This window comes from Pelophylax lessonae, assembly GCF_965119305.1.
Source record: "Pelophylax lessonae genome assembly, chromosome: 13".
NCBI lineage: Eukaryota > Metazoa > Chordata > Amphibia > Anura > Ranidae > Pelophylax > Pelophylax lessonae.
Genome location: NC_138780.1, coordinates 106,250,133 through 106,276,398, shown reverse-complemented (window position 1 = coordinate 106,276,398; position 26,266 = coordinate 106,250,133). Strand labels below are relative to the sequence as shown.

General features: G+C 43.9%; 1 protein-coding gene across 2 annotated transcripts in view; it reads right to left on the bottom strand.

Annotated features, from left to right (window-relative positions):
- The window catches only part of CDIN1 (CDAN1 interacting nuclease 1), a 685,937-nt gene that overhangs the window by 513,444 nt on the left and 146,227 nt on the right, over positions 1–26,266 (bottom strand). For both annotated transcript variants that reach the window (XM_082275090.1, XM_082275091.1), the window contains one exon: positions 25,238–25,298. In XM_082275090.1, the coding sequence (XP_082131216.1) occupies positions 25,238–25,298 (61 nt within the window). The remainder of the gene's footprint in view (positions 1–25,237; positions 25,299–26,266) is intronic.

Here is a 26,266-nt window from a genome sequence, read left to right as displayed (position 1 = left end):
CAGCAATTTCTTTCCCTTGTTAGGGCTGAAATTCACTCCTCCATTACACCCATACAAAAAAGGTCCATGGTCAAGAATCTCCCCAAAAGTAAGAGGCTGGGCCCTTATGGGTATACAAAAGCTTACTACTTGAAGATCTTAGCACTTCTTGCCACCCTCTTACACAAACATTTTAACTGCACTACCAAGCATGCCATTCTCACTAAAGAGGCCCTTTTGGCTCACATTAGGGAGTTACCAAAGAAGGGTTACGATCATACCCATACCTTAACCTAGAAATATCACCCCATAGCTCGGATTGATAAAGATCTTATCTAAAATCCGAGCAAACTGGATTAACCACTTTCCCCCAAGCCAATTCTGGCATTTCTCTCCTACATGTTTTTGCTACAAAATTACTCAGAACCCCCAAACATTAATTATAAAATGTATTTTAAACAGAGGCCTTAGAGAATAAAATGGTAGGTGTTGCAATTTTTTATATCACACAGTATTTGCACAATTTTTCAAATGCAATTTTTTTGGAAAAAAATACACTTTAATTCATTTTATTGCAAAATAACACAAAATATAACCCAATTGTTTGCTGGAACATAAAAGATGATGTTATTGCTCTAACTATAACATTTACAGCTATACCTCACGTGTTGTGCGAACACTGTTTACATTTGCGGGCGCGACAGAAATGTAAACATCCCCTGTGATAGAAATAAGGCATGACAGGTCCTCTTTATGGAGACATCTGTGGTCTTTAAAACCCCAGATCTCTCCTCTACCATGGAAAGCATGAGATCACAAAAAAAAAAAAAAAAAAACTTTGATCTCTGTTTTCCAGAGAGAAAAAAATGTCTGTGTTTACATCTGTCAGAGCCGGAAGTGATGGCATGACATCGCTCCTGGCCTCTCAGGATCAGTGATGGCCGGAGATCATCAGTCCACAGCTAGCTCTGTGGAAACCTGGTGGATCCGCTGGAACGAATCCCAAGCTCCCAGGGCTAATTAGCCGCTAAGATGACTTTTATATTGTAGGGAACTGATAGCTGAAAAGAAAAATACTGATACAGTAGCTGCATATGAAGTCCTACAGGCAGGAAGTGAACAACTTTTACCAGTTGTGATACATCCCGATCAGACAGGGCTCATAGTGGGCCATGAAGAGAGGAAAAACTCAGTCAGAGCAATACAGCCTATAAACTGGGCGCACACCCATGCCATCTCTCGACCGCCTGCTTTCTACCGATGGCCTAAGGCCACACATGCAACTCCCTGAGCCTCAGGTTAAAGAGAACAGCATGATTTCTCAACCATTCTCTATTATGAACAGCATGAGGCAAGGATGCCCATTATCCCTTGCCCCCCTATTCCCGTTCAATTTAGAGAACCTATTTAGTAGAATTAGAGCACACCCCAACATTCATGGAGTCCCCATAGGCACTGTTGAGCGTAAACTTTAGGTTTATGCAGATGATTCCGTGCTATTGACCCACTTATCTCCTTACCAAACATCCAAGAGAATTAAAAGAATACGGCCAGATTTCCCATTTTATTAACTTCACCAAATCAGTAATCTTCCCCATTGCTATCCCTCCTACTCTTGCCCTACTTTGCAGCAAACCCTTTCCTTTTCGTGGACCAATAATTCTCCGAAATGTCTAGGGATTCTGCTGACTGATCATTATGATCATCTGTAGTATGATTATCAATACTCCAAGAACTATGATACTTTGATACGGGCTATATGTAATGACATACATGCTTGGAATGGAACCTCTATTAACTGGATTGGTCATACGAACATTATTAAAAAAGAATTATACTACCTAGGGTCCTGTTCTTCCCAAAAATGCTACCAGTAAAGTTATCCAAAACATTCTTTGCACATCCGCCTTGTTTGGAAAAACAAGCGACTATGAATAACCATGTATAAATTTAGGTGACCTAAGGGGTTGAGAGGTCTGTCTATACCGGATGTGAGGTTGTATTATAAATTTATTGCTCTACAGAGGGTTCCCAAGTGGCATTTCCATGCATCTTCTAAATTGTGGATCCCATTGGAAAAATGTATCACTTGAAGGAACTTTGTCATACGCTACCAGGCTATCGAAGGACTACTGTGGTATGATGGGTTATGCCTCACCTTGGCAAACACGTTTGGGACAGGATGAATCATAGTGACTTCCTTGCCTCCTTTTGTCAATGGTTGGGGGTTTTCCATGTTTATAGCCAAGTAAACATCTGTCTTTGAAACCTGGGTTAAGGATGGAGATGTGCGTTGTGTCAAGTTCCTTCTAAACAATAAATTGATACCTTTGGAGATGATGTGAGATAGGTTTGGGAGATTTCTTATGAATGAGTGGCACTATAGACAATTACATAATTTTTTTCTAACATGAGCAAACAAGATTTGCTCATTGTCATCAATGACTCAGTTTGAAAGATTATGTCCTACTCATGCACCAGTCACATGCATGAGTTCAGTCCTGTATAAAGTACCAGTTACCGATACTCCCCCGGGAATGTTAGCGTGATTTCCGACATGATTTTTCAACTGACCCATCTCTACCAACTGACTCACTCAAACTCCATTGAATCTAAAACACAAGAGTACAATTATACGATATTGACTCTTATCAGGTACCTGCTAAACTGGCATTGGATTTTCCCCTCTGCCTCTGACCTCTGTTGGAGGGAATGTGGCCAACGTGGCACATTCCTTCACATATGGTGGGAATGTCCTAGAATATATGCTATTTGGATCGATATTAAAACAAAAATCAAAACCATTCTGGATGATGATCTGCTCATTTCACTGCTTCACTTCTTGCTCCATGTGCCCGCTATCCCAAATCAGCCACTAAAAGCATTGCGCCTTACCACATTCCTAATGCTGCAAAATATCTTATTCCACTTTTTTGGAAAACGCCACAGGTTCCCAGCAGAGGACTTGAACAAGAGGGTAGCGATGATTATGAATTCCAAGGAATAATTAGCTACTTGCAAAGATAGAATTGGTAACTTTACCATCGTCTGGGCCACATCGACCCACTAAATGGCAACCTCTGAGATAATGCCACCTCAACCTGGGACTGCAACCCTCATTCTTTTCAGGAGACGCCTGTCAGCCCACATTGTTAGAATTCGTTTTTCCTATACAAGAATTACAAAATTTGCTACCTGAAGGAGAATTTTAACATGCTGTCCTATGTTTTCCTTTAAAGTGTTCGCATTCGGTAGGTTTGTTACTTTTGGTTTTATGTAGATCTCTTTGTTTATGCTTTGAGACAGGGATGCCGTACGATGGTACTGTATGCTTCCGTGGGGGAGGGGGGGGGACTCCCTTATCTCCTACTTCATTAGCATTTGTTACCTTACCCCCCTTTTCATCTTGGCTGATAGTAGTTGGTACCCCTTGAACTTTAGTGAGGGATCCTCCTTCCTTATTCTCCTCTGTTTCTAAGCTACACTTCTTTACTGAATAGCAATCAAGGATGTTCAGAAATTATACAGTAACTAGTGTTAAATAATTTCTACTCTTCAGTCTTCACAAAAGAATCGGGGGGCTACACTAACCCAGCTTGTAAGGCCAAACTAAATAATACACCTCAGGAAGTACCGCCATGGCTAACCGAAGATAGACTTAGAACTAAACTAGAGAAACTTAACATAAATAAATCACCGGAACCGGATGGCTTGCACCCGAGGGTTCTTAAAGAGCTCAGCCAGGTGATTGCCAGACCATTATTCATGATCTTTAAGGATAGTTTACAGACGGGTATGGTGCCAGCTGATTGGAAAAAAGCCAACGTGGTACCAATATTTAAAAAAGGGCCGAGATATATCCCGGGTAACTATAGGCCGGTCAGCCTAACATCAGTAGTCTGCAAGATTTTGGAGGGGATGTTAAGGGACCACATACAAGACTTTAATAATGAAAATGGTATTATTAGTAGTAATCAGCATGGATTCATGAAAAATCGTTCTTGCAAAACCAATCTATTAACCTTCTACGATGACGTGAGCTGCCACCTAGATAAAGGTAAGCCTGTGGATGTGGAGTATCTGGACTTTGCAAAGGCCTTTGACACCGTTCCCCACAAACGCTTACTGTTCAAACTAAGGAAGGTAGGTATGGACCATAAGGTGAGTACCTGGATAGAGAATTGGCTCCAGGGGAGAGTGCAAAGGGTGGTGATTAATGAAGAGTACTCGGATTGGGCGGGTGTGGAAAGTGGGGTCCCCCAGGGTTCTGTCCTGGGGTCAATCCTGTTTAATTTATTCATAAATGATCTAGAGGAGGGGATATCTAGTACAATCTCAGTATTTGCGGATGATACTAAACTAAGCATGCCAATATCTTCTATGCAGGATGTGGAAACCTTACAAGCGGACCTGAACAAAATAATGGGGTGGGCAACTACATGGCAGATGAGGTTTAATGTTGAAAAATGTAAAGTAATGCACTTGGGTGCCAGAAACCAGAAAGCAAGCTACTCACTATGGGGGGGGGGGGAACCTCTGGGTGAATCTAAGATGGAAAAGGACCTGGGGGTACTGGTAGACAACAGGCTTGGCAGTGGCATGCAATGCCAAGCCCCTGCAAGCAAAGCCAACAGAATACTGGGATGTATAAAAAAGGGGATTCACTCCAGAAATAAAGAGATTCTCCCTCTCTACCAGACTCTGGTCCGGCCACATCTGGAGTATGCTGTCCAGTTCTGGGCACTGGTCCTCAGGAAGGATGTGCTGGAATTGGAAAGAGTCCAGAGAAGGGCAACAAAAATAATTAGGGGAATGGAGGGCATTAGCTATGGGAAAAGGCTACAAGCACTGAACTTATTCTCTCTGGAGAAGAGACGATTAAGGGGGGATATGATATCAATGTACAAATACTGTACTGGCGACCCTAGCATAAGGAACAAACTATTCAGAGAAAGGGAATACAATAAGACACGTGGCCACTCACTAAAACTAGAGGAAAGGCGGTTTAACCTTAACGTACATAGGGGGTTCTTTACTATCAGAGCAGTAAGGATGTGGAATTCTCTTCCGCAAACATTCGTATCAGCAAGGAGCATTGATAGTTTCAAAAAACTATTAGATGGGCACCTTAAAGACCACAACATACAGGGGTATACAATGTACGGTTAGCAGCAAACACACACACATCATAGGTTGAACTGGATGGACTGATGTCTTTTTTCAACCTCACTATGTAACTAATCATAAATGGTTTAGTGACTTTATTGGCTGCTTCCGATTGTATTCTTGTGAACATTTTGTCTTTATTATGACATTTAATTTGTGTACCAAATAGTATGGTAGGTTATCTGCCCAATACAGTATCTGTCCTGTTGAATCCTCACCTTGAGAATGCCATGTCTGTAGTTTCAGAAAACCTTTAAAGTGGTTCTAAAGGCAGAAGGTTTTTTTTTTTTTATCTTAATGCATTCTATGCTTTAACCACTTGCCGACCGCCGCACGCCGATCTACGTTGGCGGTCAGCCCCTCACAGGCAAAGTGACGTAGGGCTACGTCACTAGCTTGTGAGGGTCTAGGGAGCGAGCGCGCGCCGCCGGAGGCGCGCTCCCGCGTGGTCACGGACCCCCCCGCGCGTGTGACCGGCGGACCCGATGTCCGCCGGCCACTCTGCGATCGGCGGGGGAGAGGGAGAAAGTCAGGCAGCTTGTGTAAACAAGCTGCCTGTCATTCTCCCCTCTGTATGAGAGCTGATCATATGGATCTACTATGTAGATCCGTTGATCACTCTGCATTCAGCTGAAGCCACAGCCAATCACAGTAAGAATCACGCCCCTAGGGACACACACAGCCCCTCCCTCTCAAATAAAGTTAACCCCTTCACTACCAGTGTATTTTTACAGTAACAGTGCATATATATATAGCACTGATTACTGTAGAAATGTCACTGGTAACCCCAAAAGTGTCAAAAATGTCAGTCAAGGGTCCGATCTGTCCGCCGCAATGTCGCAGTACCGCAAAAAAAAAAAAATCGCAGATCGCCGCCATTACGCGTTAAAAAAAAAACAACAAAAATGACAAAAATCTTTCCCTTTGTTAGTAAACGCAATAACTTTTGCGCAAACCAATCAAAATACGCTTTTTGCAATTTTTTTTACCAAACATAGGTAGCATAAAACAAATTGGCCGAAAATGTTAAAAAATTTTGATTTTTACATTTTTTTTGGGGGGAATTTCATATAAAAAAAAGGGAAAAATATTGCTATTTTTTCAAAATTGACGCTCTTTTTTTGTTTATAGCGCGTGATCAAAAAATCGCACAGGTGATCAAATACCGCCAAAAGAAAGCTCTGTTTGTGGGAAAAAAAGGACGCCAAATTCGTTTAGGTACAGCGTCGCACGACCGCGCAATTGTCCGTTAAAGTCACGCAGTGCCGAATCGCAAAATACCCCCTGGTTGTTTAGCAGCCAAATCCTCCGGGGCTTAAGTGGTTAAGATAAAAAAAAAAAAAAAAAAAAAAAAAAAAAAAACGTTCTGTGTGCAGCAGCCCCATTTTAATCCAGCAATGTTAAATGAGAGCCACGAAGTCTGGGGACTCCCTCCTCATTGGCTAAAACAGCAGCAGGTGCAATTGGCTACCGCTGCTGTCAATGAAAATCAGTGAGCAAATGAGGAGAGGGGGGGGGGCAGGGCCGAGCCACGGCTCCGTGTCTGAATGGACACAGAGCAGTGGCTCAGTTTGGGTTGCCCCCATAGCAAGCTGCTTGGTGTGGGGACACTCGGCAGGAGGGAGGGGCCAGGAGCACCGGCGAGGGACCCGAGAAGAGGAAGATCTGGGCTATGCTCTGTGCAAAACCACTGCACAGAGCAGGTAAGTATGACATTAGTTATTAAAAAAAAAAAAAAAAAAAGACTTTAATATCACTTTAAATAAAGATTATAAAAAAAGTATTCATAATTAGAAAGCAATCACCCATCCAAATGATTGCTTCTGCTTTTTTCTTCTCTGGTATATTCACATTTGCTTCCTTTGATGAGGTGTACATATAAATGCAAAATCTTAGGCTTTAGGATGGCCTAGTGTGTATACAAAGATGTAATCAGAGAAATATATACAGGAGCTTAGGTAAGAAATATTGGACTGTGTTGAGATGCATGCAAAACAGCATCTGAGGACAGAGCTGCAGATTTAACTGGCCTTCTGCAACCATACCCTGCCACTATGTTATACATCTCTCATCAGATTTTACAGTTTTCACTGATTAAATATATATTGACTCATAAAGTAGCGCCGTTACATCAATCGTCAGCAGATGCAGAGAGGTGTCATTTAAATATTAAGTATCATATAAAAATGGCAGCTTGATTGTTTGGAGGTAATAATGTGCTACTGGTTATTGCAACATTTCCCTAATGCATTAAGCAGTGCTCACAAGGAAGACACAACAAGGCCCAGGGCTGGGAGAGGGGGTTGTGTTAAGAAAGCTGAACAGTTAAAATGGTGGGAGGAAGAGTGAGACCTTAAGAATCAAATTAAATCTAAACATATACTGCACTGTATAACCCATGCTCTTGTTTGGTTTCCCCTCCATGTGATGCAGATATTATAGATCTCTCTGTTTTAAATTAGAAGTATAACCAGTTTCTAGGGGAAATTTGCCATGGGACATCTTGACAGAGCTCAGGTAAGCATGGAAAATGTTGGTGCCAATTCTAGAACAGAGATGGTTTGAATGCACATTTTTTTTAAAATGCATCTAAAACAAAAATCCAAATGGTAATATATCGCAGTTTACCAGTCCTAACATTGCTGCGTTTCTTTCTCTTTTTTTCCCAGGCTTTCTGAACTTTATTTTAACCTCATAACTCTGAGTAATGCAATTCCTCTCCTAAGGTAGGGACACTCACTCCTCCACTGAATCTATTGATAGAGTGATGGTTGTCTAAGGCTTAACCTCTTCATCTCCATTACATGGGGGTGATGGAACTAGTTTACACAAAAATAGAAAACTTTATTGCTTTTAGTTCATCTTCAGGTACACCTGCATTCACACCTGAGCAGAGGGTATTGCTGTTGATTTTGAAGTGTTTTTTTTTTCAGTATTGGGGCTCTTTCACACGGTCCGCCTCCGTAGGCGGATTCGTGCTGCTCAGCGGGGAACGATCCGCCAATCCCCGCTGAGCCAGCGGATGACAGCTCCGTCTCCGCTTGCAGTGTGGAGAGGGAGGTGTCACAGCCCCCACTGCTCTCTATGGGGGATCGGATGAGAGCGGACCGCCTGTCCGCTCTCATCCGATCCGATCCCCAGGACGGATGGAAAATAGGGTTTCCATCCATCCGGATTTCACGGACAGGATCAGATGCGGATGGCAGCGGGTGTCAGCAGACATGTCACCGCTGACATCCGCTGCTCCATAGGGCTGAATGGGCATCCGATCAGACCTGCCTAAAAAACTGACAGGCGGATCTGATCGGAACGCCCGTGTGAAAGAGCCCTTATAAACAGGCATTTTACAGGCGTTCCTGCACATGTTTTACGCTTCAGGAGTTTATTTCCTGGCCTAAGCAAGGGGAGAAGTGCATTTCTATAGGAGCCACAAAAACATGGGTATCATGTTCACAGTTGTTCCTCTTGAAGTCTTTGAATAATACATGTCTAAATACACTAATTAAAAAAATACAAAAAACTTTTTTGTGCACAGGGCAACTGAGCTTACAAGTGTGAACAGGGGCAGTTAGAAATGTTAGGATTCTGTGTAAGGCATAGGGAAACAAGCAGAAAAATGCTTAAGTGATAATGGGGCCTAAATGACAAGAGCATTTCCTTTCCAGTAACATCAACAGGTATTTTATGTACTTGCTGAAAATGTTGTTAGTCCGAAAAATGAAAACTAACCCCGCCACCATATAAAAAACATGATTGTTATTGAAGACAGTAAATGATCATTGGAGCGAGAGAGTAATTTACATCACAGGCACCTGCAGACACAACTTTTGGCATTGAAAGCTCTTGGCTAGAATCACCACTTTTACACAGAAAATATTTTTGTTTGTTTTACTGGTCCAGCATGGCTAAGAATATTGTGGCGAAGAGAAAATAAGCTTACATAAAACAAATATATTTCCTATGATAATATAACATTTTGTAATTAATAACTATATAGGCAAAAGTTGTATTTTTTGTCTCTGCCCCCTATAGACACAGGCCTACTGTAGTTTCAGCCCACACTAAGCCCCCTGTCACACCAGTGCGACTTGTCATGACTTAATAGTTTCAAATCGCTGACAAGTCGCACCCTGTTGCTAGAAGTGGACAAATCTGTGCGATTCTGACTTAAGCAGTTCTTGCACTACTTTTCAGGTGCGACTTGCATAGATGTGTGGCTTAGAAATATCGGCTTAGAAATGGTGCGCTTTCAAGAGAAGTTGCACGATTTCAAAGCTGCATTTGGTGTGACAGAACTGTAAAGCATGCATTAGAGTGGTACTCTGAAGCAGAGCTGTGGAGATTTAGCACTTGCCGCTGTTGCAAAGTCGAATCTGTCAATCTAACAATCGAGAAGCAGATAGGCAGCCATAAGGCCATGACTGTGCTGCGGAGAATGCTCATTCAAAGGAACTCTGGCATCCTACTACTTTATAAGTCACCAGAACAGGAACCTGTGGGGGAGCAGACCGCTGTAACACACACAGGTAGGTGAATTACTCAGCAAAGAAAAATTTCATTACAACAGGACACATCATTCATTTAAAGCCTGGGAATATATGACTGTAATATACTTTTTCTTCTGTGCCTAGAGCTCAGCATTTCAGCAACGTATACTTATTAAAGTGGATACTGAGTGTATATATAGATTAACTTTTAAGTACAGGTGCTTTTTAAAAAGAAACTCCAGGCAAACATGAAAATACACTTAGAAAGGCAGATAAAGAGATTCTCCTTACCTCAATTTTACTGACCTGCAATGTATTCATTCAGAGGCCACATTTACATAGTCTGTGGAGTACAGTATCCCACAGACTACTGTACTGATGCAGAGGTACCCTACTCGTGGGTGAATAAAAATCCTTCTAGTAATGACCAGGGCTGCGCCACAGAAAAAAACAGCACATGCAACTACAATATAAAGTTGGCATTCCACAAGTTCCCATAGGCTCCATTCACACGGGCGGTGCACCCGACACAGTCCGATCTGCTCAGCGAGGGATTGATCCGCCGATCCCCGCTGAGCAGGCGGATGACAGCTCCATCTCCGCTCTGTGATAAGAGATGGAGCTGTCAGATCCCCACTCTCCTCTATGGGGAGATCAGATCAGAACAGACCGCCTGTTCTTATCCGATCCGATCCTCCAGATGGATGAAAAATAGGGTTTCCATCCATCCGGATTTCATGGACAGGATCGGATCAGATAGCAGCGGGTGTCAGCGAAGAGGTCTCCACGGACATCTGCTGCTCCATAGGGCTGCATGGAGCATCCGATCTGGTCCGCCTTTTCAGGCGAATTGGATCAGAAAGCCTGTGTGAAAGGGGCCAAAGGGGGGAATTTACTAAAACTGGTGCACTCCGATATGGTGCAGCTATGCATGGTAGCCAATCAGCTTCTAACTTCAGCTTGTTCAATTAAGCTTTGACAATAAAACCTGGAAGCTGGCTATTATGCACAGCTGCACCATATTCTGTGTGCACCAGTTTTCGTAAATCTCCCACATAGGGTGCTTTCACACGGGTGGTCCGTATGTTTTTCTTCCCATCTATTTGCAGATGAAAAATGGACATAATGTATGTCTATGGGATTGTGGATGTCAGTGGATGACCATCCGCTGACGACCGTTTTGCATCCATTCCGTTCAGTTTTTTGAAACGGAAGAGAACCCTATTTTTCTTCCGTTTAAAAAAACGGAACGGACGCAAAAACAGATGTCAGGGGTGTCATCCTCTGACATCCGCAATCCCATAGACATACATTATGTCCGTTTTTCATCCGCAAACGGATGGGATGAAAAACAAACATACGGAACAGACCCTCCAAAAGTGCATCCGTGTCAGTTTAAAAAAAAAAAGTCACTGACCAGATGAAAAAAACTGAACAGACCGTGTGAAAGGACCTATAGAGACAACCTTGCAATAAGAAATACATGTCCATAGGAATAAGAAAAGAGAAACAGCAATAAGGGATAGATCCAAAATTGCAAAAAGTGTATTGAAACACACAATACATGATAGAATAAAGTACTTGAATGTCACCCCTAGCTTAAAAAATGTTTTTATTAGGTACTAAAATTAAAGAATAAGTAAAGGCAAAACTTTTTTTTAGTTTTGGATGGAGTGGAGAAGGATTAGAACCCCTGTTTTTATTGCTATCTGTGCCCCCATTAGGGAGACTTGGCCTCTCCATTTGTCTTGTTTACCATTACTATTAAAAGTGAAAGTAAGAAAAATCCCAAATTTTGGGTTTTCCCCAGAAAATAAATATAGGGGAAATCTTCCAATGCGGACAATAGTTCTGGTGACCTGGGGGTCACCAAAGAATTCCCCTAATTTGCAGGGATTTCTGATAACTTACTGTTTGGCTGTGGGACAGGAAATTAAGGGAAATCTCCACAATGGGAAACAGATGGCGAAAAAAAAAGGAGCCCTAACCCTCACTTACTCTATCCAAAATGGAAAAAAAAATAAAGTATTGCCTATAGTTCTACTTTGAACACATGTCAACCTTGGAAAATAGCAAGAAACAGTGTGCCAAAAATGAAGAAAACTGCTGGTCTGCAGTCTTCCTCTGTAGTCTACGTTCACCACTGCAGCCAATAACCTTAGCCATCTCTCCCTATTATACCATTATAGTCATAGGATTTAAAGCCACACAGTGTAATCCAAGGTTCTGCATTGCTTTCCACTCTTTCAACTCATTTAAGAACACCAGATGAGCATGATCCCTTTAGTGTTTTATCTATGCAATATGGTATAACCAACAAAACCACACAATCAGTTATACTGCAGTTGGTAAAAGCCATTTTCTGGAGACTGTTTGACAGCAATGGGTGATATTTATCTGTAGTCTTCCATGTACCCCATATAAATATGTATGCAAACATTCCTGTTATCAGGAAAACCAAGAGAAAGGTGATATACTATTTTGTTGCAATGCCAAGTACAGTTCATTGTGTTATGTTAAGAGATATTCTAGATCACAAGAGGCTCACCAGAGAAAGATTTCCTCAGCGGCAGTAAAGGGAATGAAACCAACTGGATTTAAGAATACACACCAAATACAGTATTGGTGGAAATAATTTTACCAACATTGGGACGATGTCTGGATATGGAAAAAATGCTGCCAAATCTTCTATATAGTTCATGTATTGACTAAAGTGCTCAGACAGGGCCAACAGTGGTTGCATAAATTCCTACAACACATTTCCCAAATAATTACTAAAATCAACCCATTCTAAGCTCATATTAGTTAAAAATGCTTGATTTATTTATACCCATTTTTACATATAGAAAGTGTCAACAAAGGTCGATCAATGTCCAAGCACACTTTTGCTACGTCTAACTGCAAGTTTGTTGACATTGAGACACAATATTTTCGAGTTTCTTTGATTTTTGTATTCTCTAGATTTGCCTGATGTCAGCCTTGTATAATGCCCACTGTTTGGTTAAGTGGTTGTTAAGCCACTTTATAAATTACAGACAATCCCCTCTGTTATAAAGCCTCCTATGCTGCAGTGCATGTTCTTTGTAAAAAAAGATGCCTTTTTCTACCTGAATTCACAGTGCCGATTGGTGGTCAGGTGACTCCTGGGGGCTCCCTCTCCTGATCTGACAGCTAGAGCCGGTGTTCCGTGAGAATTACCTACCCCGTGAGAAAAACCTACCCTGGCAGTGCGCATGCTCACAGCCCCTAGTGCGCATGCGCACTAGTCTGAAATGATGACTCTTCTGTGGAAAAAACCTACCATCGCGGCGGGTACATTAAAACAGCTGTACTGCAATATGAGTAAGCTCCGCTCCTTGCCCTGTCACTTCCCTGATCTTGTCTACTAAATATAAAAGCGGCTGGCGGCTCCGTGATTTATGTTGTCATACAGCCGCCGCCGGTTTTATATTTAGTAGACAAGACCAGGGAAGTGTCAGGGATAGCAGTGGAGATCACATGATATTTCTGGCGAGCTGTTTTAATGTAATTCCGCGGCGTTACAGACACTTTCGTACACCGGAAGTGACGAGGGTAGGTTTTTCTCACGGGTAGGTAATTCTCACGGAACACCGGCGGGGCAGCGATTCCCCAAATGATGTCAGTCGGGAGGAGGGAAGGAGAGGAGAAGAGAGCAAGGATATCAGCCAATGAGGAGGAGAGGCTCAAGGAGTCATGTGACCGCCAATCGGCACTGTGAATTCAGGTAGAAATAAGCATCTTTTTTACAAAAAAACATACACTGCAGCATAGGAGGCTTTATAACAGAGTGTGTAGTTTAAAAGGATATTTCAGCAGCAGGTGGGGGGCAGGATTTGTAAGAACTGACAGGCAGGGAGAGGAGGAGGACACAGACGACGGAGAGGAGAGCTGTAGATGATGGAGGCTCGCAACCTGATCACGGTGCCAGGGCTGAGCAGCCATGATACACCGTGGTCAGTTTTTACAGGGGTGAGGGTATAGCCAAGCAGGATCAGCCAGGTATTGCAGATGGGGGGGAAAATACACAGCACAAACACTGTGCTGTAGAACATGCTTTACAGGAGCAGGATCAATTTTTTTTTTTTTTTTAGGTTAACAAACGCTTTAAATTCTTTTGGGAATAAACTAATAAAAATTGCTATTTCTAAAAAAAAAAAATGGAAAAAATACATATTGTACATACATAGACAAGCACAAATGTATATACCATCACCTTTTCTGGGGACTGCTAGTTCTATGTGACCAAATATCACCGCCAAGTTATTATTGTATATAAATATTTTAGTTTTCCACACACCGATTTCATATTGTATTTATCCACCCCCACTGTGTTTCATGAAGAAGCGAAGAGTTATTGAATTTTATGACTGTAATAAACTCATCTTCTAGAACCTGTTACTTGCCAAGAGGAAGGCAGAAGTGCTGTCACCGAGACAGCGTGGTGTGGAATGAGAGCTGCTGCTGACCAGACCCCCCCAACGAAACAGGCAGCTGGTGACTCGGGGGCCAAGAAGCAGATCGCGAGAGACAGCAGCAGTGGGTGAACCAAGGATCAAGTGCCGCGGGAGTGACAGCAGGACCGGGAGACCAAGAGGCGATAGGCTGACCGGGGAGGTGGGCAAGTGAAATTTCTGAGCGGGGGAGTGTGGGATTGTAACAGGCAAAGGAGGCGGGAGCAGAGAAGCAGGCTGACTGAGGGAGAAGGAATCTGCTGACAAGCCCTGCAAGTGTCAGCTTAAAGGGGTCGGCGGAGCAGGAGCACAGAGGCACAAACTAGTAAAAAAGACTGCAGAAGACTGACAGTATGTAGTGGGGACGCTGGCTGAGGAGGGTGTAGTGTAAGTACCCGAGTATTGAGAGTACCTGAGTATTGTATCCGAGCATTGTATGAGTAGTGTGAGTACCTGAGTGGAGTGACTGTGTAGCGTTGTATACTGCTGAGTAACTGTGTGTGACTGAGGAGTAACTGTGTGCTGAGAAATTAGAGTCAGGAAGCTAGTAAACAACTAATCGGACAGAATTAAATTCCCAATCCCCTTTAAATTAGTGGGTACAATGCCCGGCGGGTGTGGGAATGCGACTAAGTGTACATCTTGTGGCATGTATGTGTTCCTTAATCATCTGATCGAGGGTGAATACAGCTGCACAAAATTTAAGCACGTTGCTTCCATGGAAGCTCAGGTCCTGAATCTAGGGAAGCAACTGGCAACACTGAGAAGAATTTCCATACTTAAAGCGGAGTTCCACCCTGGAATTTTTTTTTTTTTTAAAAATACCCCCGGGACAGTCAGGGCTAGTGCATTCTACAATGGCTAGCCTCTGATCTGTCCCGGGTTGCACTTACCTGTTAGGACAAATACTTACCTTGAAAAAGTCTTGTCCGGCGCTGCCATCTCAGGTGTGGGCAGCTTGAAGCCAGCGCGATCCTCTTCAGCGTCCTCTTCCGTCTTCTTCGGTCCCACGATGCCCTGCGCCAGCCCTGCCGTCACTTTCGGGGCGCGCGCGTAATCCCTCCACAGCTTCTGGGCATGCCCAGAAGCTGTTTAGAAGGGAATGACGCGCGCGCCCCGGAACTGACGTCGGGGCCGGTGCAGGCGCAATGATTCCTGGGAGCGATGACGTTCAGCTCCCAGGAATCATTGCAAAGCCAGGAAGTGACGACGGGCCACGGCCGCCGAGGGGAGGAAGAAGGAAGTAAGGTAAGTATATTTTCTTCGCTACGAGGTAAGTAAAAAAAAAAAAAAAATGCGATTATCCATTTGTTTTTCAGGTGACCCGGAGCGAGAAGATGGAGGTAAGTATAAAATTAGGGTGGAACTCCACTTTAAGGAGAGCTGAGAACGTATCCGGGTGGGAACAGCACAGAGGCGGGTGGAGATACAAGGGTACAGGCACCAGAGCAGAGTAGTTGGGTGACATTTAGCAAGAGTAGAGGGGAAAGAGTCAAGGAGGCCGGTCCTGCGCTGGAATATCCCAATAAATACGCCCTGTTGCGTAATGTTGGGGAAACCAGTCAGGGACCAGCATTGCTGGAGCAGAGCAGTGTTAATTTTGGCAGCAAAATTTCATTTAGTTTTAGTTATAGCCCTTAGACTAAAACGCTATTTTAGTTTTAGTCGTATTTTAGTCTTTTGACTAAAATGCCATTTTAGTTTTAGTCATATTTTAGTCATCTGAATTGTTTGTTTTAGTCTAAATTTTAGCCGACTAAAATGTACTGGAGATTTTAGTCGACTAAAATTTTGACTAAAACTAAAACAATTCAGATGACTAAAATACGACTAAAACTAAAATGGCATTTTAGTCAAAAGACTAAAATACGACTAAAACTAAAATCTCATACATTTTAGTCAACTACAAATCAAATAGGTTAAGGTAAATTGTAATGCATTATTTAAACATTTCTCTAGAATTTCCAAATTATATACTCCTGGAGTAAAAATCGAATAATATGTTATTATTATGGGTATTAACTACAAACACAGATTTAGCCGTTGTGATAAATAACGTTTTTATAAATAAAACCGAGTTTCCTAAACAAACAAAAATATTCCTTTTTAGCAAGCAGAAGTGCTATTTTAAAATACAAAAAAAAAATAAAAATGGTAAACTCTATTGGCTGTAATGTCATTGCACATATTACTTGAAAATATTACCTTTACCTATGCTTATGCGGTGGTGTAATACAAGTTTAAACTTTAATGTGCTACAATTACAGGCTCTGGATGGAATTGTGTTGCCGATTTAGAAATGGCCAGCAGAGTAGTGTTAATTTTGATGTCAATTTTTAATTTAGTTTTAGTTATAGTCTTATGACTAAAATAACATTTTATTTTTAGTTGTAATTTAGTCATCTAAATTGTTTTAGTCGTATTTTAGTCAACTAAAATTGTGTTGATTTAGTCGACAAAGACATTTTAGACGACAAAATTAACACTGGAGCACAGTGATGCAGCTAGCTGCCAGGGGAGGAACTCCTCCAGCGTGGGTGGGAGCGAGGCTAAGGGTAAGGAAAGACAGGTTCTGGTGGTAGGGGATCCAATTATTGGAAAGACAGAGAGGGCAATCTGTCAAAAAGACCGTAAGCGCCGAACTGTTTGTTATTTACCAGGCGCTCAGGTTCGGCACATCACAGATCTGGTGGACAGATTATTGGGTGGGGCTGAGGACCCAGCTGTCATGATAGACATGGGTACCAATGACAAAGTTAGAGGGAGATGGAGAGTCCTAAGACTAAGGAGCTAAATTAAGGAGTAGGACCTTCAAGGTAGTATTCTCAGGAATGCTACCTTTACCTCGAGCCACGCAAGAGAGGCAGCGGGAGATTAGGGAAGTTAACGAGTGGCTGAGGAGCTGGTGTAGTAAGGAAGGGTTTTTCTCAGTCAGCTACTGGCTCTTTAATAGAGATGGACTGCATCTAAATGGGGAGGGTGCAGCCATACTAGGAGAGAAGATGGTTGAAAAGTCAGTGGGGCTTTTAAATTAGGTGATGGGGGGAGTCCAGATGTAGCATTAGACAGCGGGGAGCAAGGTTCAGCGGGCATTATTGGGGGCATTAGCAGTAGGGTCACCAGAGATCCAAAACCCAAGGTAGGCTGGCAAATCGAAAGTGCCCCCTTATAACATCGAACGAAGATATAGTATGCAACCGGACAAAATAACAAGGTTTGTATGCCAATGCTAGAAGTCTGGCCAACAAGATGGGAGAACTGGAGCTGCTAATCTATGAGGAGGATTTTGATTTTGTGGGAATTTCAGAGACTTGGTTTGACAGCTCTCATGATTGGCTGGCAACCATTCAGGTGTATTCCCTTTATCGCAGAGCTAGAGAGGGTAAAAAAGGGGGAGAGGTATGCCTGTATATCAAGAACAATGTGCAATCTTGTAGACACCCAATGAGCTTCTGGAATAAAATATTTCACATATTGTAGGATATCACAGGAATTCTCACTCCGCCCTCTCCTGCACTGGCGATACCTAACTTGGGTATTGATAAATTTCCCCCCTGACTGCCGCAAAATTGTAACCCGTCCTACTAGCCGCCAGAGGACAATGGAAATCCAATACAGCACCAAACGCCTCAGGGATCATCAACATAGTAAAACAGAACTATACCTACGAAAGCTTACTGGCATATAACACCTGTTTGACCAGCATTGGAACTTATGGAATTTATGGATTGGGAAGCATTAAAGCTATCATAATAACGTTTATCATATATAAATATGCGGACTTCCCCCTTCCTTCTAACTCTTTTTCTGATATTCACAACATGACACATACCTATCATAGTTTGTGACCGGCCAAACTACCCTCTCCCTCCCTTCTGTTCTTTTCTATGTCTCTTTGTTTGACCTACTTGAGTTGCTAGATTAATAATATGCTCATATGTTAAAGCATTGTTCATATCTATCTGGAGAGAACAAAAATTGCAATACTATCCTGTATTCCCTCCAGGGCAAGTGCCCTAGGAAGGAAGGAAGGAAGGAAGGAAGGAAGGAAGGAAGGAAGGAAGGAAGGAAGGAAGAAAGAAAGAAAGATGCAAGAGAATTTGAGGGACAATATCCCGAATGGAGCTAGGGAGGAGGTAGAATCCCTATGGGTAGAGCTTCAAAAGGAAGGTACTATGGGGAAAGTAATATTGGCTGTATGCTATAGGCCTCCTAACCAGAGGGAGGAGGGGGGAGGTGGACCTCCTATCACATCTTGGAATGGCAGCAAGGATTGGAAATGTCATTATAATGGGGGATTTTAATTATTAAGTTATAGACAAGGCAGAAGGAACCACTCATTTATCTAAGCCTCGCCATTTCCTAAATGTTTTGCAGGACAACACAGGTGGGACTGTCCACTTTTTTTTTTTCTTTTAACAGAGAATCTTCAAAGGGATACCGTCTAGGCACTGACTGCATCCACCAGCACTGTTTAATGCACCGCTGCAGTAGAAAAGAAATCATCCTCACTATCAGAGCACTCGAAGTGCGTGGACACAGACCCAGTAGGGTTGCTACACACTATGCTAACCCCGAAACATATCAATCAGGATTGTTACATAGACACAAAAAGGCAGGTGAAGGTCGCCGACTGCGATACCGCAAGGGAAGGCCAACCCAGGGCCCATTAATGGACCAACTGGACCCTGCTAAAAACCAAAAAAGGGGGGGGGGGGTCGCTCTCCTAGCCCTTTCACAGAGGCCCACATGAAAATAAATAGCCCCCTTAAAGGGGGGTCGCCAGCCATGACATGGATGCGCAGGCAAGGTACCCAGATGGTCCGCAGCGCTAAAGGGGGGGGTACCCTACGCAATAATGGAGGCATGCTGCCAAACAAACAAAGGTGACAGCCCCCACAGCGCCCCCCGGGCAGGCACCAAGCTGGCTGCATGTCCTAGGAGGCTGCAAGCTGCGGCCTAAATTTTGGTGGAGGCACAGATCCCATCTAAGGGAAGGTGGGTGGCTAAAGGACACTCACAGAGGGCCGCCCCCCACGGAGACACCCACTCGGCCACAAGTACCTACATTTCTGTGGGTGCAAATCCCGCCAGAGCCATCCGCCAAGAAACAATGGGGGAGAGGGCAGATGCCCAAACGGAGGGTTGTGGCTCCAGTTACCCTCACTGGGGCCTCCCAAAACAGGGTCTGGCCGGTAGGCCGCGGCCTAAATTTTTGGCCACTCTGGCCACGTGCGGTGCAGACCTGCGGATTAAAACCTATCCACTGCCACAGCCCAGAGCCCTTAGGACCTCCCTGCCCAAGTCACTAACCCTCAGGGTGAAGAAGGACTCTGTTGCAACCCCCCCCCCCCCCCCGGTGTGCCCCCAGAGAAAACCAGCCAGTAGCAGCCCCAAAGGAAGCCCCCCTTCAGAGCACATGGCAAAAGCCAGCTCACAATCCCCAGGGAAGGAGGGGAGAGGTTGGGGGGGTGAGGGGTACAGAAGATCCATAGTGACCCTAGAGGGGCTGGGGAGAAGGAGGAAAACCTAGGGGTCCCGCCGTCCCAGGGAGGGGCTCACGTCCACCCCAAAACTAGGGATAGACAGATAAGGTTTTTTCAGGGCCGATACCGATATTTTGGTCATAACGTATTGGTATCGGCCGATATGGGCCGATATTTTGTACATTTAAAGTTTTGAAAAATAAAGATAATTTTTGACACAAATCTGGTACTGAACATGCTAATTTTTGTTCAATGCTAAATGGCTGGCTTGCTGGTACCCTGTGGAGGGTGGGTAGCTGACTTGCTGGTACCCTGTGGAGGGTGGGTAGCTGACTTGCTGGCACCCTGTGGTGGGTAGCTGGCTTGCTGGCACCCTGTGGTGGATGGGTGGCTGGCTGGCACCCTGTGGTGGATGGGTGGCGGGCACCCTGTGGTGGATGGGTGGCGGGCACCCTGTGGTGGATGGGTGGCGGGCACCCTGTGGTGGATGGGTGGCGGGCACCCTGTGGTGGATGGGTGGCTGGCACCCTGTCTGTGGGTGGCTGGCACCCTGTCTGTGGGTGGCTGGCTGTCTGGCACCCTGTCTGTGGGTGGCTGGCTGTCTGGCACAGGGGCTGTGGGTGGCTGGCTGTCTGGCACAGGGGCTGTGGGTGGCTGGCTGGTGTACAGGGCCTGTGGGTGGGTGGCTGGCTGGTACAGTGCCTGTGGCTGGCAGGTACAGGGCCTGTGGGTGGCTGGTACAGGGCCTGTGGGTGGCTGGTACAGGGCCTGTGGGTGGCTGGTACAGGGCCTGTGGGTGGCTGGTACAGGGCCTGTGGGTGGCTGGTACAGGGCCTGTGGGTGGCTGGTACAGGGCCTGTGGGTGGCTGGCTGGCTCGCTGGTACAGGGCCTGTGGATGGCTGGCTGGCTCGCTGGTACAGTGCCTGTGGGTGGCTGGCTGGCTCGCTGGTACTGGGCCTGTGGATGTGGGTGGCTGGCTGGCTATCCTGGCTATACCTATCATACCGTGGAACTGGGTGGGCACCAGTCCGGACAGATCACCTCTCTACGGGAATGGGGGTGCCGTCGGCCAGAAGGAACGCTGCGACTCAGGCCAGGAGCAGGTCGTATGTGTCCCCGCAAGACGTTTAACTTGCAGGCCAACCCCCATTCGGTGAGGCTAAGTAGAGGCCTGCACGTGCTTCCTGACCGGACTCAAGATACCTTAAGGATCTAGAATATCCAGTCTGTCGCCCCAGCCAGAAGTTAATTTTAGTTCTTACAGGAACAGAAAATAATAAGAAGAGGAAAAAAATTATATTTAAAAAGGAAAAAAATGCTAGGACCAGAGATCCCAGCAGGGAACTAGGTCCTTTCTCCTGACTAGGCAGAAAAAACTGAATGCCTATGGCAGGAAGTGGGAGTATACCCACTGGGACTGCCCCATAGGCGTGGTGAAGCTTTTTCCTGCCTAGTGTTCTACTCCTGTAGGGGGTAGCATAACCCAATGGTCAAGAAGATTCTGGAGCTGTGTCCATCATTGAATGAAAGAGAAAAAAGGTTTTCTTTGTCAGAAGATGTTGTAAATAAGTAGTTTTTCTCCTTCACTGATGTGTGCTGATGATGCTGCACTGAGGGGCACTGATGAGTCGACAAAATGGGCACTGTTGAGGAGGCACTGTAGAGAAGGCACTTATATCCAGCACTGATGGGCACTGATAGGTGGCACTGATATGCAGCTTTGATAGGAAATGATAGTTGGCATGGATAGGTGGCACTGGTGGGCACTGAAAGGGAGCACGGATTGTAATCACTGATGGAAACCATTTGGCATCACTAAGGGGCACTGACTGGTGCTAGTGATCGGTAAATTTTAGCATCACAGATGGGCACTGTTGGGGCTGCACTGTATCAGATGATCAGTGCCCTGATTACCTATTCATGTCTCCCCTGTGAGGAGATGCTGCTGAACGGCTCTCCTCTCCTCACACTCTGTCAGTGTGAGGTAACAAGAAAGGATAAATGGCATCTCCTCATTTTGGACACAGCTGATCACATGGGTAAAGCTTTTTACCAAGATTAGGGTTGCGCCATGTCCCAGGGACATTTTGCGCCAAAGATTGCCACACTGCGCGCCCTAATAGGCGCGCAATGGCGGCATAACTGGGTGAGGTCATATGACGTCGGCCCAGAACGAGAGCCGTCCCGCTCCACCATCATTTTACTATACAGCAGGCAGGAGGCGGTGAAAAATGATCACTTTACCACCTGAAGATTTTACCCCTTCATCTTTTGCTATTCAGCACTGCGCTACTTTAACTGGCAATTGCTCGGTCATGCAACACTGCACGCAAATTAACCTTATATCATTTTTTTTCACACAACTAGAGCTTTCTAATGGTAGCATTTGATAACCACTGGGCTTTTTATTTTTTTATTTTATGTATGAAAAAAGACAGAACACTTTTGGTTATAAAACATATCCAATAAAATCAAATGTCTTTATAAATTAAGGTCAACATGTAGTCTGCTAAATGTATTTGGTAAAATAAAAAAAACAATAAGTTTGTAATTAATTGGTTTGTGTGAAAGTTATAGCGTCTACAAACTATGGTATATACACTGGAATGTATGCAGCTTTTAAGCAGCTCTCACTTTCTGACTACCAATCACATTTGTAGAGGGGCTAAAATGCCAGGGCAAAAACAACCCCCCCCCCCCCAAACTACCCCTTTTTGGAAAGTACACATCCCAAGGTATTTGTTGAGAGGCTTGTTGAGTCCAAGATGATTTTATTTTCCCCCATAAGTTTTATTTTTTTTCTACACAGTTATATGTACCCTAGACTAATAGACCACTAGTGTGTGGCAGTGATAGAATTCCTTGAGGCAGAGGCTAGGTTGGCTAGGACAATAGGGGCAAAAAAAAAATGGGTGTCATGCCTTATTCCACATTTACCACAGACACAACATCTTTTGTGTTGGGGTAGGTTGGAGGATATCTGAAAAGTGCCTCTCACAAAGCCAGGTAACTGCGTCTGGATTTGGGCTTTGGTCCACAGTGCCTTCTAGGTGCAAAAGGGCTGAGATAATTGTCTCCTGCTTCCAGTTCTCCCAGCAGCTTTGTATATACCAAAATCATTGTATATAGCCAAATTAAAAAAAATATACAGACTTTTTTGTCTAAATATGTGGGAGACTAAATACGGCTTGTTCATTGAAGTCTACACTTCCCATATTTAGATTATAGTCGTGGACGCAGAGAGGCTTTCCAGTAATATAAAAGACACTGTAAATTTGGACCGTTGTGTCTGGGTGAATGGAAGACAGGATAAATACATCACATTTGTCCTTCCATTTTACTGTTAGTAGTTCTTCATCGTGCAAGCAGCCTTTCTTAATGAGCCATCGACAGAAGCCCCTGTGATTAGGTCACATGGTGCCACAGCAGCCAATTTCTTTATTGAACAAACATCTAGAAAGTGTCACGCTTGCATTAACGTTGTCCATGTACAAAGGGTACCCCTTATGGAACAAGGGTGACTACAAGTCACACACTATGTTACCACTGTTCTCCATGTAGTCTGGGCATTCCAGGGCTCCATTTTACTGTCTTTTCCCCCATAAATTCTAAAGTGGAATGCATAGCCTGTAGCCCTCTCATAGAGCTTATACTTTTGGATCCCATATCTTGCATGCTGGCTGGGGAGATATTGCTTAGTTCCAAGCTTGCCAGTAAAATATACAAAGAACTCATCTATGCAGATGTTTTGCTGTTTATACGCATCTCAAAAATTCTGTGACAGGTCATTTATGAGGGTCTGAATTTAGTAAAGCCAATCATAGTCAGTGTCACCCTTGGGATAACAGAGGGTATTGTCACTGAAACGCATAAAACACATTGTGTATCTTCACGTGGCCATTGGGGATTTTGGGTGCTGCTGAATCTGGGGGCAGCCAATTAGGGTTTGCAAACATTCTTGGTGGGTGTGGTTGCATTACAACACTAGCCACTTCACCAGCTTGTACTGCCCTGCTGGTGCTCACCACTTCACAATGAAATACTGCAGTGCTGGTGTCTAAAAGGCCAGGATGGACTACACCGCTGATGCTTGCCAGATCACCTACAAGTAGTGCAGTGCCAGTACCTGCGCCCTACTGCATAGGAACATAATCATGCATTTCTAACACTGCACCAACATGTGGTTGGTTACACCAAGTTTTTAGCAGGGACCTCTTCACTATTGTTCAAGCTAGCTGTCAGGGTGCCGCTGCTTTCTACAGGTTCATATTCTGGCCTGATTCTGACAGGGCAGCTTTTTCTTCGCTCATTTGTCATGCTCAGAATCCTGTAGGCCTCCTCACTAAAGTACCTTTCTTTAGACATTTTAAGCACTAGCTTTTTACAGATAGATACATAGTGGTGACTATGGGAATAAAAGCACCTGGCTAGTAATCAGACTGCTTGTGCGTTAGAAAAAAAAGGGATTTCTAGTGCTAGCAGAGATTAGTCCTGATCTTTCTAACACTGTGGAAAAATTATACTAACACTGCACTTGTTTGGTGGGGGGGAGCTAAACGCAAGGCTGATCCTTGGAGACACTATACTTATTGAGGACACTAGTATGGTTCTGATCATGATCAAGATACTGATCAGTACAGACACTATACTAGTAACAACTTCTAGTGTGGCTGCGATAGTGTGACAGGCAATCGGACCCTAACAGACACTGGCTGGGAGAAATGCTATCTGCCTTCACTAGTGACACTAATACATTGATCATTGATAAATACTGTACACTGTACTAATGACTGCAGGGCAATCAAAGGGTAAAATGTGCCTAAAGTGTTTGCAAATGTATATGTGCGGGTTTTACTCACACAGGACCTGGCTTTCTTCTCTCCTTGAATAAAAAGGGTTTAGGGAGTTTAGAACCAGCCAGATCCTGTGTCTGTGTTAACAAACAAGACACAGGGCCAAATTGATTGGCTACAGCCGATCAGCAGGTTGACGACCTGCTGACAAACTCGTGCTGTAGCCAATCACAGCATGGGTCAGAAGGGGGCATGCACAGCACCAAAACAAGAAGTACATTGAGACGTACCTAGCTGTGCCACCCACTCGCAGTATATTTACTGTAAGTGGGTCGGCAAGTGGTATACATACACTTTATTGACCACAGAAGGTGTGCAGACCCAGGACCTCGGACACAAGAATACTGTCAGTGTAAGCTGTCCCTACCACAAATGCATACGCTTAGCTTGGCCAGGCAAGCATTCATGTTTATTCCTGTACAGAAAATATGGGTGAGATTAGGAGAGGTAAAGCTCACAGCAGCAGCAAACCTCAATAAATGTAATTGGATATGTTTTATGACATGCAAATTAGTTTTTATTTTTAACCTCAGCATCCATGGAACGGTTTCTTTATGAAACTGTAAATGACAAACATTTTCAACAGTGACTGAAAACAGCCGCATATGGAAATCTATTTTCACACACTTTTGTTTACCAAAATGTGTTTTCTACACTGCCCATCTCAGCATGCATGCAATTAGACTTTATGTGTAAATATAGCTGACTGTTAGATATGACACATACAGTACATTCCGCACAGCTGCTGGCAATACACGCAGGTGCTGCTGTTTGTAAACCAACTTAGCCTTACCTCATTAGCTAGGTTGAGTAGGACAGGTGCTGTTGGGTCTGTCGCTATGTCATGTAAGTACCTGAAAGATAATGTGACAAATATTACAGAATTTAAACAGGCCACCTTGGACCATATGCTTATATAGGCCAATTTATTGTGTACAATACATGATCTAAAAAACAAGAACAATGAAAAGGGGGTTCTGATAAAGAATGCAGTTTTTAAAGCAAACCTGAAGTTATAATTAGGATTCTGAAGTACAGCTGTCACGGAATAGCAAGCACTTCTGGATGCCCACAAGTTGCCTTACTTTTCAAACAGCCCAATGATTCAGTGTTCTAGATGGAAATTTCCTCCTGTTTTCCAGGTCGACAGCCTGATCCCACCCCCCTACTGCCTCCTCTGTCTCACTATTAGCCAAAGAAACTCATTACAGAAATGGGCACCAGTGACCCAAAAAGAATTGGGAGGAGGTAGAGCCAGGTTGTCTACCTTGAAAGTGTGTTGAAATCTACATACCAGAGTGATTCAGGGATCCCAAGATACTTAATAGGAAAGCGATTCAATGACAGCAGTACTTTTAACAACCTAACCTCATGTATGCTTTAAACTACTTAAATATATACATAAATGGGTTCTGCTTAGAAAGAATGCATAGTCTTCTCCGTAATTATATTTATATCCATGGTGGTTACGATATGCCACTATTTTATCAGCAGTTCCCTATACGGATGATGCCCTAACAGCTGTTAAGCAGGAGGTTGAAAAGGCCAAGTCAAATAGAGACCTCCCTCTAGTGGTCAACTACAAATCTCTACATTTAATAGCATTACAAATATGTAGGAGAACAAGCATTACAATTTGTAAAACACATCTAACATGATTTTCAGACAAACACTCCTATAACAACCTAAAATGTCTCTTTAGAAAAATACAAAGTTTTTTCTTTTTAAAAGGTCAGTTCCCTCACAACAGATAGCCCAGGAATAGGTGGAACCCACTGGGTTAGTGACTTTCTAGCTTCTTTTCTATCTTGGAGACCCTGAC